The sequence below is a fragment of the Cryptomeria japonica genome, chromosome 5 (genome assembly GCF_030272615.1).
Source record: "Cryptomeria japonica chromosome 5, Sugi_1.0, whole genome shotgun sequence".
Classification (NCBI taxonomy): domain Eukaryota; kingdom Viridiplantae; phylum Streptophyta; class Pinopsida; order Cupressales; family Cupressaceae; genus Cryptomeria; species Cryptomeria japonica.
Window position 1 is genome coordinate 783,045,730 of NC_081409.1, and position 15,764 is coordinate 783,061,493.

At 33.8% G+C, this 15,764-nt stretch overlaps 1 protein-coding gene across 3 annotated transcripts in view; it reads left to right on the forward strand.

The window, feature by feature from the left end:
* LOC131049201 (endoribonuclease Dicer homolog 3b) overlaps positions 1–15,764 on the forward strand; it is a 117,934-nt gene that overhangs the window by 52,545 nt on the left and 49,625 nt on the right. For all 3 annotated transcript variants that reach the window (XM_057983245.2, XM_057983244.2, XM_057983246.2), the window contains exons 7-13: positions 1,880–1,944; positions 2,072–2,203; positions 2,288–2,425; positions 4,348–4,486; positions 11,456–11,561; positions 11,664–11,847; positions 11,945–12,105. In XM_057983245.2, the coding sequence (XP_057839228.2) occupies positions 1,880–1,944; positions 2,072–2,203; positions 2,288–2,425; positions 4,348–4,486; positions 11,456–11,561; positions 11,664–11,847; positions 11,945–12,105 (925 nt within the window). The remainder of the gene's footprint in view (positions 1–1,879; positions 1,945–2,071; positions 2,204–2,287; positions 2,426–4,347; positions 4,487–11,455; positions 11,562–11,663; positions 11,848–11,944; positions 12,106–15,764) is intronic.

Here is a 15,764-nt window from a genome sequence, read left to right on the forward strand (position 1 = left end):
AGGGATCCACCATCTATATCCAGGCATTCGTGGCGAGCCATATTTGGCTTCTGCCCCTCCAAACATCCCTTCTCCTCTCTTGTATTGCCAACTTTGATCTCTGATTAGTGCTGCAATTTTTGGATCTGGTACATACCTGCTAATGGCTTGGTAAAGCCTTGCCATGATTTCATCTTCTATCAATAGAAAACAACTTAGGCTCCAAAAAGCAAGCTGCTGCATGTAAAGGTGTGTGCATTATTTTCCATCTACAATCAATTGTCTCCCATATCTGCATATATTTTGCTTATTCATTATTTAGTGCCTTTTGAATAGATTCCTTACATCGGTCCATGCTTTCATAAAGAATGCCAAGGCAAGGAGTGTCACCATCAACCATACGAAGCACATCAACAATTGGTTCACATACAAGCAAAACTTTTGCTGCACTTTCCAAAAAATTGCTGTTGAGGATGATTTGCTCATGTTCTTCCCCTTAGGGCCTTTAGAAAGCATTGGACTTTCCCACTGATTGGAACAAATAATAGATCTCAAAGCTGCTTTTTCTTCAACCACTCTTTTCAAAGTGATATAATACGAAGCAAATCTTGTTTCACAAGGCCTCAACAATTCCTTTGATGCATGCTGCCTATAAATACTCAATGTGAGACGATGATTCCGTATGAAATTTGTAATTGCTCTCCCTTTATGAATAACTTCATTTACCCATGGGAATTTAGCCAAGTCATGAAGCAACAAATCGAGACAATGGGCTGCAGATGGGCTCCAATATATCTGTGGGTACTTCTCTACAATCAGCCTCCCAGCTCCCACACAATTTGCTGCACTATCAGTTACCACTTGAACCACATTTTCCACTCCTACTTCAAGAATGGCTTCTTCTAATATTTGAAAAATATACTCTGAAGTTTTCTTGTGGTTCATGGTGTCAATGACTTTAAAAAACACAACACCTTCAGGACAAGACACCAAAACATTAATCAATGGCCTTTGACACATATCTGACCATCCATCACTCAATATAGTGCAACCTGTTTCCTTCCAAGTGGCTTTGACATCAGCTAATTTTTCAGTCACTCTGTCTTTTGACCTCTGCAAAAGAGTTGTCCTAATAGCCTCTGAACCTGGGGGTGTGTACCCTTTGTCAAACTTTGCAATTTTCTGAACTGCATTACGGAAATGAGGATTTCTCGCAACATTGAATGGAATAGCACTTGTGTAAAACAAATCAGCAACTGCATCATCCACCTGTTGTTTCTCTACTGGTTTCCAAAAGTTGTTCAGTGTTCCACTTTGTTTTGATACACTCACCAGTTTGGATTGCACAGAAGAGGAAGACATGACAGATGTGAATCTAGATATATCTCCTTCAATTCTCTGTTTCTTTTGTGCCTTCTTCATTTTGCCTACCGTTGAAGCAACCAACTCTTTTTCTAGAATAGCTTTAAGTTCTGGAGTCGCACCTATACATGCTTTAATTCCTTTTTTTTTTAATAATAGCCATTTGTGACCTTAATTGGGAAATTCAGCTGCATCACTGTATTATTTCTTGCATGACACTTATTATGTCTTGAGATCCAAGAGCTAAAAAATAATGAAGACTCAGACTATGTGAATACTTTGGAGTAGTGCAAAGGAATTAGGATTATATGAGAAAGCAAGGTTTTGTGCATAGGTAATGGAAGAAATTTGTATCTTGTTGTACGATGTACTGTGGTCAACTATACTTGACCACTACACATGTCACTATGTTCTTAGCTTCTGCTTTATTTTACTTAAAAACTTTCAGTCTCTTTAATATGGACTTGTCATAGTTTGTAATATGATGCCAATTGTAGTACGATGTTGTGGTTATTGATATTTTGAATTAAATTTGCAGGTGTTTCTTCAAGTGTGGATTGTGAGGACCAAATTGCTAGACTTGAAGACATCCTGGATTCAAAGGTAGTTGCAAGGTGGTTTTGGAGTATAATTTTCATTTGTTTACAAGTGCGACCATTAAATACTCTTACGGTTACCTTTCGCCTCCAGAGCTTTATTTTGATTACACTGATATAGCATATCCACACAGGTATATACATTGAAGGATAGGGCCGAACTTGATTTGTTTGTGCCCACTCCAAAACAAGTAACTAAATTTTATCGTAAGCATCATTTGCAGGATGATTCCCTGCGACTAAAACTGGCTTCTCTGAGAGAAAAGGTGATAAATTCTCCAATATATTTTTGATATCTATCTTGAGTTGTATAATTATGATGTTCCAATCAGTTGTTTGTATCTCTGCAGAATATTCAAAGTGAATTGTTTCCTTATCAGTTCAAGGATGAAGAAAATTTTATGAAGAAAATGAGGAAAAGAATTTGGAATCTCCATGGAAATATTGAATATTGTCTTGAGAATTTGGGATTGTATGGTGCTTATAAGGTATGATGTGCATTATGATTTGGTTTTGAAATAAACTTACTTAAATGATTTTGAAACATAATCTGTATACTTCACTTTGTTTTATTAGATTTTTTTAAATAAACATTGTCCTTTTTTCTTTTTTGTTACTAGATTTCTGATTTAGACTATGTATTAATAAACTAGCATACATGATTCCAAAACATGATTTCGGGTTTTGAAATAAACTAGCATACATGACTCTGAAACATGATCTGTATACTTCAGTTTGTTTTAATTAACATTGTTCTTTTATTTTGTTACTAGATTTTGTTTTAATTGACGTTTTTTTTTTTTTCGAATTAGTGACTTTGTATTAATAAATTATTATCTTTTGTCTTTTGAGTTATTTGTTTTGCTCCTTTTATTATGATTGTTCTTTTGTTGTTCCATAGTTGTTCTTTGGGGTTAGTCCTTATGTTATTTTAAAATCATTAATTTATTCGATTATTAAGTTATTGACTCATTAATAAATTTTTTTTTGTTTTTTTTAATTGTTTTTCACTTTCTATTTTTTATTATTTTATTTCTTCTCTTTTTCTATCCCTCATTATTATTTTGTTGTTCCTTCTTTTTTACTCTAATTGTAGTAGTGTTTTTGTTTTTGACTCATTATTAATAAATTAATTTTGTATTTTTGGTAGTTTTTCACTTTTCGCTTTTTATTATTTTCTTTCTTCTCTTTTTTTATTTATTTCCCTCATCATTTTTTGTTCTCTCTTTTTACTCTAAGTGTACTAGTGTTTTTGGTTTTGTTGAACCTTTTCAGTTGTTTGGTAGCCTTTTCTTTTTCATCTTTAAATTTCTTCTTTTTCTATGCCCGCTCATTTAGTCTTTTCTAATTTTTTTCTCCTTTTCTTTATTTTATCTTTCTCTTTTAATCATTATTATTTATAATCTATCTTTTGTCTTGTTTATGTAATATTTTATTATTTTATTTATTTATTTTTCCTTTTTTTTTTCATTTTATTACTAAATTATTAACAATCTTAAGTCAATAATTTATTTTTTGTCCATTGTCTCCTATTTATTTATTTGTTTTTATTGTGTGTTAGGAGTTTTTATTTCTTATTTTGTTTCTTCGTTTTTCTTTTCTTTGTCATTTCATTTAGTCCCCCCTTTGGTTTTTGGTTTTTGGTTTTTTCCTTGGTTTGCTCTTTTTTTGATCTCTCTTAGTAAGTATGATATTGTATTTTATTTTTCCTCTTGGACATTTTTCTTCTTTTGCATTTTTTTTCGTATTTTCCACCCTCAAACGTTGTGCCACCTTTTCTCAATTTATGTTCATCAGCTCTCTTATGTCCTGATGATGGATCACGTAGTGTGATCTGAAATGTTGATGGTAACCAAAAATCTAGTAACAAATCAATTATGGATTGTGGAAATCTGATATCATTGATTGTTCTTTCTTTTTGTAATCAATTTCAGTAGAGATAATTTTAGAGTATTATATTTGCAGCTGTTTATACACTATGACTCATAAGGATGGTAAATGAGAGCTAAACAGTTTGGGATTCATTTCTATTTTTTCTTGTAGGTGGACATCTTTTTAATAGTCAGAGTCAGACTACCCACATATGACATGTGGAATTGATTTTATTTGGCGAGTTCTGTGTATATATTGTACATGACAAACTTTTTTATTATTATGCTTAATGTCTAAACAAGATTCCCTTTTTTCCTAATATTAGCATGATTTTAAACTCCTGGTTTATTAACTAATTTATCTCTACAATAACCACTTTATGGGTTTTAATGGTATCATTTGATTTATTTCTAAGCACAGTTCATGTTTACCTGTTACAGAATTAAGAATATTGTTATTGATATTAAATAATGAATAATTTAATCCAAAAAAAGATTAGTTTTCATACATGATCTGTGTCCCTGTTTTTCTTGTGAAGGCTACTCAACTATACCTTGCTAAAGACAGCAGACACAATGTATGTGATATAGATACAATAGCTGTAGAAAATGTGCAAGAATCGAGGGATGCATTTCTATATGATGTCTTGGAGCTTCTAGAGGAGGCACTTCCAGCTGGTATGTGTGTTCATTACATTTACATGAGTGAAATTAGGATAAAAGTCTCATTACCCTGTTAGATAAGTTAGCTGTTGATTTGAAACTTTTCTCTTCTGAAAGTATTTCAAAGGTCAGTATTTCCATTCTGAATATAGCAGATTGTAAAGTAGGAAAAAGGAATTATCAATTTATCAGTGAAAAACAATGTTAATTTTGTAACATGGGCTTTAAATTTTTCAAGGTTTATTAATGAATATAAAAAATTATGTGAGTACTGTTAGTTTTTAGCAATTGGATTAGCAGTATAGAACAGAAAATCAGAATGCAAAGTAAATCACCCTGGGAAAACCTCTCTCTTGGAGGAAAAACCCAGCAACCAAAGATCTCAGATCTGATTAGATTAGATATAGCCGCAGATTACAATACTGCCCTTCTAGGGCATACAAAGAACTTATATGAATCACAGTTCAGGTCAGACTTGAACAATCGCCCAGATTGTTGATTGCAGATCATGTGAGGGAGTTCACTTACCCTAGAACAAATGTAGCACAGCCTGAAGTAGGTTCAGCAGCATTGGAGCAGGATCGGCAGCCTTGGGGCAGGCTTGGCAGACCTAGGAATAGGTTCGACAGACCTAGGAAGATGTTCATCCAGCTAGAAGACAATTTCGGTGACTGAAAAAACTAGATTCGGCAGCCCTGACAGGCTTGTAACATGATTCGCCTTGCTTGGAATATATATCGCTCAATGCATAGGGGATTTGCTTCACCAAGGAGATCAGATTCGCTGCTTATCTTGTGCAGACCACAATTACATAATTCGCATATGTAGCAGAGATGTGACGCTAGACTTGGATATATTTGTAACCTCAAGTCGCTCCCCTTTTATATGCCTTAAAACACTTGAAGATCTAGGTCGGCTTTTGAGAGATTGGCGCCAAGTTACATAATTAAATTGCAAATTACATAGGGCTTGCCCCAAGTTACAAGTTACACATTCAATAGGTCCTGACCTATTGAATTACAAGTTACATTAACCCATACGCCTAATTAGGGCCACACGTTGCATGAAGTCCTTTACATGTTGCATAGGAATTTACTTTACCTGCTCAAATAGGGCCCAATACAAAGGCAAATTGCTAAGGCCGAAGGCCCATTAGTAATTCGGCTGACTAGGTTGGCCCACCCATGGGATCCAGCCTAGCTATACATCAATAAGTACAACCTACAATCAAACAAGAAAAATTATGTGAGTACAGTATACAATCAAAAAAGAAAAACTATGTGAATACAACCCACAATCTTTCATAAACACAAATGATATGATGAACTGAGATGTTTCATTCATCTTTGGTATCCTTAATTTATTTATTCTTTTTTGAGGACACTTTATCCAATTTGAGTGTTTATGCTGACTACTACTCATGAAGAGGTATCCTCAATAGGAAGTTTCTCCCCTTTCCCTGCATGGAATGATATATAAATTTGTGCACATGGTCTGAAATGAAGGTGCACCATTTCTATACTAATTATTTTATTTATGTTAAAGTTATTTTATTGTTAAATCAATAAAAATCTATAAAAAAATAAATTTAAAAATAAAAGAATTTTAACATTAACAAAATAAATACTACAGGGTTAGAATTTTTCACCAATACAATTTCTGCAGCAAACTTTTCAAACATAAAATTATTTATTTAGGCTTTTAAAGAATTCTTATCTAAATAAATAAAATGAATTTGCATAAATCTTACAAATTTCTTTATGTAAAAGATATTTTATTTTTAAAATAAATAAATAATTATAAATAAAATAAATTTAAAAGTAAAAATAAATTTAAAAATAAAATAACTTAAAGAGTACTAAAATAAATACTATAGGTTAACATAATTTCTGCAGCAAACTTTTCAAACATAAAATTACTTTTTTAGGTTTTTAAAGTTCTCATTTAAATAAATAAAATAAATACTATAGGTTAACAGGATTTCTGCAGCAAACTTTTCAAACATAAAATTACTTTTTTAGATTTTTTAAAGTTCTCATTTAAATAAATAAAATAAATTTAAATAAATAACCTAATAATTTCTACAGCGAAATTTATAATAAATAATTTATGTAGTGAATTTATAATAATATAAATTATAATAAAATGACTTTTACATAAATTCTATATTAATTATTTTATTTATGTATGAGCTATTTTATTGTTAAATTAATAAAAAAATATAAATAAAATAACTTTGACATTAATGAAAATATATACTATGGGGTTGAATTTTTTATTTAATATTAATAGGATTTCTACAGCGAACTTTACAAAGACAAATAAAATTATTATTTTTTTTTGGCAGCAAATGTTACAAAGACAAATAAAATTAATTTCTTTTTCAGAAATAAAATAAATACATATGGCATATTATATCAAAATAAAAAAGTATGGAGCGTGGGAACAAAGCGAAACACAAGAGTTGCAAGGAGCAAGAGCGGAATGACAATAGCGAGCAGAATAATGGCACCAACAAGGTTGAATCCCAACAGACAATTGAGGTGATAGCCACAGGCGTCCATGGAATGGAGAAACTAACTACAACAGTTGGAGTGAAGAAGTCGGGAAAGATATCTCCATGGAAGATCTACTCAGTCGGGCAAAAAATAATATGGAAAACCTTAAACATGGATGGATGGCGAATTATAACACACAATGGGTATGTTAAGGTGGACAGTGGATTGACAAATGTGATCAGGCTTTAAACATGGAAAATCAATATACAATAAGGGCCAATTATCAAGTGAACCTGAAGGGGAAATGGCCAACACATAGACAGACTGACATATACAGTTACAAAGGCAATGGCAGAATCACTCAAAGAATCAGAATAGGTTACCCAACCAGAGGTAGTATCGACACTTTGGGTAAAAAAATAGACTATTGGAAATCTTTAACAGAAAAGGGTTCAGAAAGGAATGGGTGGTCCAAGAAAAATGACACGATAAATGCGGATACTTCTAATAATTGGAGAAACAAGGGTAAGTTTGCGCTCGGGCAAGATGGCGAGACTCGAGACCTTGGAAGGGCAACACCAACCAACCCAGTGAGAGGGCACACCGAATCCCAATCCAATAAAAAATGGTACATGTCTCTAACTCATTCAAATCAATGAGGCTAAAATAAATCACGATAGGGAAAGGCTTCAAAATGTAGGCATTCTTATTAAATGGGGTGGAGGACTTATGGATGCGGGTAGAATAGAAAACTGGTGTTATCAGAATTGGGGTCCTCAGACTGGTGTTTATCAAAAAAAGAAAAAAGCCCTAAATAGTGGGCCACATTGCTTTGAAAGCGCTGGAATGCACCTAATAGAATGGTATCCACATTTCAATCCATGGAAACATAAGATCAATAAAGGTCCAATATGGATCAGATTATACAACATCCCTGTGGAATACTGGAACATTGAGATACTGAGAAATATTGGTAAGGATTTGGGTAATTTAATATGTGGATCCAATTTTAGAAGATAGGGTTTGGGGAGCCTGTGCTAGAATGTTAATAGACATACTCTCCCATCAAAAGGTACCTTTGGAAATAGAATTGCATTCAAAGAATGGAATTTGGATACAATGTGGAGATAGAAGATTTTGAGATTCTTTGATCCAAATGCAAATCCATATTGCATGACAGGCTAGATTATAATGGTACGGTCGAAACTAACAAGGCCAACTAATATGATTAGAAACTGTTTCAATGTATGTTAGAAAAGGTAGGCAGCCTAAGTAACAATTGGTATACAAGGCTGAATGGAGAGTTGGATTTGATGTTGGATCTTTTAAACAAAGAAGAGAACAAGATGTCTTCCCCAAACTACTTTTCCTTGGAAGAAATGTGTTGCTTCCAAACTGATCAAGTTAATAAGAAGCACACTCTGACCTATGAAGAGCCTTTTGATGACAACAGTGGAAAGGAAGTAAACTTTATCAAAATGCAAGAGGAAGATGTTGGAATTCAGGAATCTGAGATTGAGAAGGAAACTCAAACAAGAACTGATCATGCCGCTCTTGAGGTGGGAAGCAGTTATGAGTTAAAACTGTATCTAGAACAGTGTGATGATGCAATATCAAAGAATCCCATTATGGAGACAGGAGACCTACCAACAACTCCTATATGTGAAGGGGAGAATGAGAATAAACTAAGTGTTGATAATGAAGATGTAGAGCAAGATGAGGGTGAACCTGATATTGAGGATTCCAAATCTGAGATTGAAATGTGTTATGAGAATGGCTTTGTGAACATAATGGTTGAACGGAGTATAATGCAAACTCAATCCAACATAAAGTAATCGATTATTGAAGGGAAAAAATAGAGAGGGCAAAAGTCCAACAAGGTAAAGTTAGGAATGGAACATAGGAGATACCCCTTCCTATGGAGCCATGAAGCTCATTACATGGAATGCTAGGGGCTTAAATGCCCTTCGCAAATGGTGCCTAATTCGGCGTCAAATTGATACATGACATTACACAATTTCTCAGATTGGGCAATAACATCATGGCAAAAGTGATAGTTGTAAGTTTTGCAAATTCATCCTTGAATTCATAGAAGTAGGCTCTCACAAGGCAGTTCTCATATTCAATCAACTCCTCACGCAAGATAAGCAATTGGGGTAACTCATTAGGTTCGTGATTTATCCAAATGCAAGTTGTTTTCCCATAACCCCCATAGTCAAAGTCAAAATTGCTTTCAGAACTAGGATTAAGGAAAGAGACAACTTGGCATGTTTTGGGCTCGAGTAGAAACTCTTGGTCGCCATCCCGCCGTACATTGCAAGAAGAGAGATCATCAACTGCTTCCAGAGGTCGCCACTTGTGATGGATCATTCCATGGGCATCCACAACATGTTGATTTTCAATTGTAAGTTCTTGAATCCTTTGGATTGGAGCTAGCGTAACCTCGAATTGCTCTTCATTCTTCACTTCCATGGTGACGACGGGCTTAATATCTTGCATGAACCACGCATCCTTGTGATTCTTGATGAACATATCTTCAAAGATTAGAGTTTCCTTGAGTGATTGATCTTCAAAAATTTCCTCTAGTGGTTGTTTAAATATTGATATTGATGGAAACGCCAACTCGAAGTTTCTTTCACTCGCTAGCTCCATTTGTTCACCTTTAGGGACACCTGAAAGTTCTTCCTTTAGGATGACTTGACATCCTTCATTTGATTCTCCTTCTTGTGGTAAGGATGGATGCTCACCAAGGATGTCATCATCTTGAATAGTATAACACTTAGTTCCTTGTTTTTGGGATGATGAAGCATCGAACATCTGATAATCGCTTGAGTCATCTATGCCTTCCACATCGTTTTCCTTCTCAATCTCTTGATGATCCTCACTAGTATCCATGTTTTGTAGAGCTTCATGCATGCCCTTTTCATTTGTTGAATCGGAATTTCTAATGCGAATTTAACATGTTTTCTGCAGTTTCATTTGAAAAAAAAAATGTTGACGGGGAGTCAACAATTTTTGGCATTTTTGGGGAAGGGAATCGGCATGCTCCGCGATTTTTTTAAAAATCGCTATTTTGGTGAGTTTTTGCCATTTATTGCTTCTATGATTGGAAGTTAAAATGAAAGGTAGTGAAGGTGACGTGCATAATGGTCTTGAGGTATTGTGTTGCACATAAGACAAAGTCTGGAGAAAAAAATTGTCGGTTTTTCGACAACTCTGGAGGACTCAGCTTAAGATGAATTTTCCCTGTAGATTTACTGGTGAGTTCTCACAACTTTGTAAACTATGATCTGGAGACACAATTGTATACACATGCTATATAGTGATACAACATAAAGAATATGCAAATTTTTTATTTCTGGGTTCAGGAGTGTAAGTTGTTTCAGTCCTGGGAGTAGGTTTGGTTGAAAATGAAATATGGACTGTTAAAATAGAAAAAATAATAAGAACGCACAAAACACTTTGGGCTGAGCTGGAACTTTTTAAAAATCTGGATCTGAAAGGATTCATGCGATATCTTGAAGGATTTTGTAAATATGACTAACATATGCCTAATTTAGAATCAAACTTCTAGCATAGTGCTATGATAAAACCTGAGTAAAAGATCACATAACTTGTATTCTTAGTAAAAGCAGAAATTTTTTCGTGAGCATTATTAAGATACTTGGATAGCCTGTGCATAAAATATATAACAAAAGCAAACGTGAGCAAATTATCTTGCAGAAATTTTCATATTGTCCTGTTGAGCATTTGCAGAGAGACATTTTGAAGCCTAAAATTTGGATTAAAAAAGTACAGTGCATTAAGATTTTGATGGTGGGCTACAGAGAGAAGTTTGACTATCAATTCAAAATTTCAATCTGGTACCACTGCAATTATTCCCTAAGCTTATTTCCTAGGCCGAGAAGATTAGGTTGTTTCAGTCCTGGGGTGTAGTTTTGGAAGAACATGAAATATTAATTTTTTAGAATGGAAAAAACAAAAATAGTGCTGGAATCAAATTCAGTTAATCTGAAACATCTGGATCTGGCAAGAATTAGTAAATATGGATAACGTTTGCCTCATTCAGAATCAAACTTCTAGCATAATGCTATTATAGAATGCAGAATATATAGCACACTACCTTTATACAAAGTAATTTGAGAGACTGTAAAAATAGAAATGTTGCAAAAAGTTTGGATTATGTACTATGGAGCATTTCCGAAAAGAAAATAAAAATTCTGACCATAAAATTTTGATAGAAAATATTCAGTTATGGGCTGGAAGGAGAATCCTGAAACAACAAAAATATTTTATCCAAGTTTGTTTGTAGATTTTTCATGTGTGTATAAAGCTTAGGGTACGATAAGTAATAAATTTAAAATGTGAAAATGGCAAATTACATTGAGTTATGATTGTTCACATGAATTAACCATTACCGTTTGTCCATTGAAATGATTCAAAGTATATAGTATTTGCTGAGTGTGATTTCAATTTTGAATTTCAGATGTAGATAAATTATTTAAAGAGCCTACAGGCATTACTGTTGCTGTTGAAAGAGGGATTTTATCTCAGAAAGTGCAACGATTAGTGCAACTTCTTCTTCAACATAAGTATGCGATTACAGTAATTGGATAACATGATACCTTTTTTTTCTTTATTTCTTTCTATTTGTTGCATTGAAGAAAATTAATAATTAGTTTTAACATATGCAGGAATGCTGAAGAGATGCACTGTATAATTTTTGTGGAACGAGTGATTGTGGCTGCAGTAATGTCAAGTTTGATGCAGCAAATTGATTGTCTCTCATTTGTCATCAGTGATTATTTATCTAGCGCAACTCCAGTATTGGGTAGAAAAAAGCAGCAAAAGACTCTAGACCTTTTTTCTGCTGGCACGGTGGTTTTAGTCTTCCTAAGTTATATTTATATTTGTCTCTTTAAAATACTGTTGATTATACTGAAATGTCGAGCTTTTTGGGAATATTATTGTGCAGATCAATGTTCTAGTTGCAACTGATGTTGTTGAAGAAGGTATTGATGTGCAAGGTTGTCGTTGCGTTATTCGTTTTGATTTACCAAAAACAGTACGCAGCTTTATTCAATCTCGTGGCCGTGCTCGTCAAAGTGGATCATATTTTATCTTACTTGTTGAGAGGTAGGTAGCCATAAATATGTGAAAATGAAAACAATAACTGCTTTACTAGTTCATTCTGCTTTTGAAGTTATTTAGATTAAAATATGTTTCTGATAAAAGAGTTAATAATATTGGAAACCCTATATTAATTTGAGATGGAATGAATGTATAATTTTCTTCAATCATTGGTTTTGGTCTTGGTATCAGATTTGTAGTCCAAGCATTTACTAGTGGCTTTTGCAGTCTGTGGTTTAGATATTATGGTCATATAGAAGCACATTTGACCAAAATCTTTGAGATCTTGTCTCTGCTAAAGGTGCCAAGAAATTCAAGAAAATATCATGATATTTTGATAAAAAGCAGTTAAACAATATTTGACTGAAATTCTATAGAATATGGAGAAAATTGAAGAAATTCCAAGAATATACAAGAAGATCCATTAAATAGTAATGTTTGGGTGATATATTTGTTTCTTACTCTATTAATGCTTGTGTACTTTAATTTTTAATTCCTTCTTACCCTATCGCGCTTTTAGGGTTTTTCTGTTTTGGGGTGTGCTTTCACTTTCAGCAAATCTTTGAGGCTTCCATTGCAATTTAATGGAACATTGATCATATCTGTTACATCACTTCTAAAATCAGAAGATATATTTTTATCTTCTGTAATGCCAAAAAAATTGTGAGAAAGATATTTTCTTTTTTACCATAAATTTGCATTACTAGCATAAAGTTTATGCCTTATGATTTGTAATGTCCCCTTCTAGGACCAAGTCCTCTGTTGTTTCCCATTGTCCTATTGTTGGGTTCCTATATTAAAATTGGTGGTGGTTAGGGGACTCTAGCTTTCGTGGAGAGATCAATTTTAAATTTCTTGGCTTTCAACCTAAGTCACAACATTCAGTGAATTTCCTGGTTGAAATTCGAATTTTGGTGAATTTCAAATATTTATAAAAAATACGTTGAAGTTTGGCTATTTATTCGTATGGAGACAACGTCAATTTTTTTCGTTGAAGTAAAAGTTTAGTAAGTGCTTTTTACTGTTTTTGGAATGTTTCCAACCAATTCTTTTTATAAAATGCTGCGCTCCTGCCCGAGGATACACAACTCAGTCTTGAATGATAAATTTAATTTGGAGCTGGAAGTGAAACTGGCAACAGTTGAGTGCTGAGACTAGTTGAGAATTTCATTACCCGACCTTGTGGCGGATTGAGGGAGAGGTTTGAACTACTACTGCTGCCGCTGCCATGTCCAAGAGAGACGATTTCATAGCACTCTCGAGCTCTTGCCACCGTTATGTCTGTTTTAGAATTTGATATACTTTATATTCTACATTTATTGATATATTTTATAAAACTTATAAATTATATTGATATATTAAAATTTTTAATAATATAATTATATAATTTTTAAAATGTTATACTTAATTTTTATTTTGATCGGGAAGGTACCAAAGCCATAAATGGCTTTTGATTGGAGCCATGAACCAGTGAGGCCACATTTTGAGGGACCTCATCCTTAGAGCTGTTTGGCATTAACACCCTTATATCTCATTTTTGGCATAGTCCGCTCCTTATCTCTCCGCTTTGCTCCTTATCTCTCTTTACTGCAACCTACATCCATAGGGCTTAGATGCAGGCCTACACAGGCTTATATGGATTCGAACCGTGGTTGCCATATCAACACGGCTTGCAACTAACCGTTGCATTGTGGAGTCATCCCCTATAATGTTATATTTAATTAGGCATATATTGTTATCGAAAAAAAATATTTATAAACACACACACACAGATATATATATATTGTTATCGAAAAAAAATATTTATAAACACACACACAGATATATATATAGATATTTATTTTTTTATTTTTTATTTTCGTTTTATAACCAAAGTCTTGACTTTTGATTTGCAATCATGATTTTACATGTTTCTTATGGTTTATATTTTACAAATGCGTCATCTTTTTATAATGATTTCAAATCTATTTAGCAATGTTATACTATTTTGATAATTTATTGGATATATCTGTTATATTTTAAAATATATAGAAATTATATAAGGAGAATTTAATGTTTGAGTTCTTTTCCGAATTTTTACCTTTGCCAAACTTCGTCCGAATTTTATGGTTGCTGAACTTGAATTTGAATTTTGTGACTTGGCTTTCAACAACAATGTGGATGTTCAGTTGGAATTTCAAATGTAATTTATCTTGTAGTTTTTGTTTTTGTTTTTGGATGTCGTTTCAACAAATCTTCGAGGCTTTCATTGTAACTTGAGTGAACATTGATCATATATATTACATCACTTCTAAAATTTGAAGATATATTCAATCTTTTAGAATGCCTAAAAAATTCCCGAGAAAGATATGTTCTTTTTTTCCACAAAATTGCATTACTAGCATAGAGTTTATGCCTTATCATTTGTAATGTCCCCTTCTTGGATCTAGTCAGCTGTAGGCTAATTGGTGGTCATTAGGGGACTCCAGCTTTCTCGAAGAGCTCAATTTCAAATTTCTTGGCTTCCAACGATATTGTGGGTGTTCAATTGGTATTTTAGTTGGTGGCAATACCCTTTGCAATGTTTTGGCCTTATGGATTTTTCTCCTTGGTTCTTTGTCATGTCCCCTCTTTAGTTTGTCTAGTAGAGACATGTGAGTTAGCCTATTATGGGAGTCTCATAGGTTGGCAGTGGTGGATAGAGACTCACACGGGGTATTCAATATCTGGAGTTGGTGTTTTAGGCAGTTTGTGGGCCATTGGGAGCAGTTCCTTGATTTTAGGGAGATTCCCTACTTTTTAGGAGGTTGTGGCAGTTTCCATATTTGAGATTCCACGGGACCATACCATGGTTTCAATTTCAGGAAGATTGGGCGTGTTTCCTAGTTTCTAGGAGCATCCCTAGATTTTAGGGATGGGACTGCTAGCGGCCCATCTTGTCCGACGTTAGTGACAGACAAGTGACAAAGTCAGATTCATGTTTGGTTGGTTATTTTGGGCTATTATTGGATCTATGGAAATATTTTAATATATTGAAATATTTCCTAAGTTAGCGATTAAATAAATTAAAATAAGGCTATGTATATAGCCATTTCAGGGGTTTATGGCTTCATTTGGTTTGATATGCCTATGTGTTATAGCTCGTTGGAAAGGTCTTGAACTTTGCTACATGATTCTCACCTCCCGTAGTCTTTTTAGATGCTTGAAGCTATTTATTCGCAATAAAGTGATATTTTTCTATAGTTTGATGCCTTAATTTGGAAAGTCACTTGAATTATAAAGCGCAAGCTTTATTATTCTTTAGGGTTCGACTTGCAAAGGGAAAGGAGTTATAAGGAGATGAAAACCTAATTGATAGAATCTTTGATCATTTTGAAACTTGCGAATTTGGGAATTGCTCTGGAAGAGTGATTTTGGTCTGGGACGCAAACCCTAGGTTTGAGCTTGCTAGGACGTAGCCCTCAGCAGGCGTTGACAATGGATTTATCCAGGATTGCATAGGGATTGTTAGAGGTAGAAGACACATCTTCTTGGCTTGAAGATTCAACGTGCATATTGGGGGTTTCAACAGGGCGACTGGTCTATTTCAGCTGGCACGTGATTTGCAGCAGCTTCCACGCCTCCTTTGAAACCACGCCCTGTTTGTATGTTGGCTTGAAGGGTTGTATTCAGTTTATTTGGTCTTC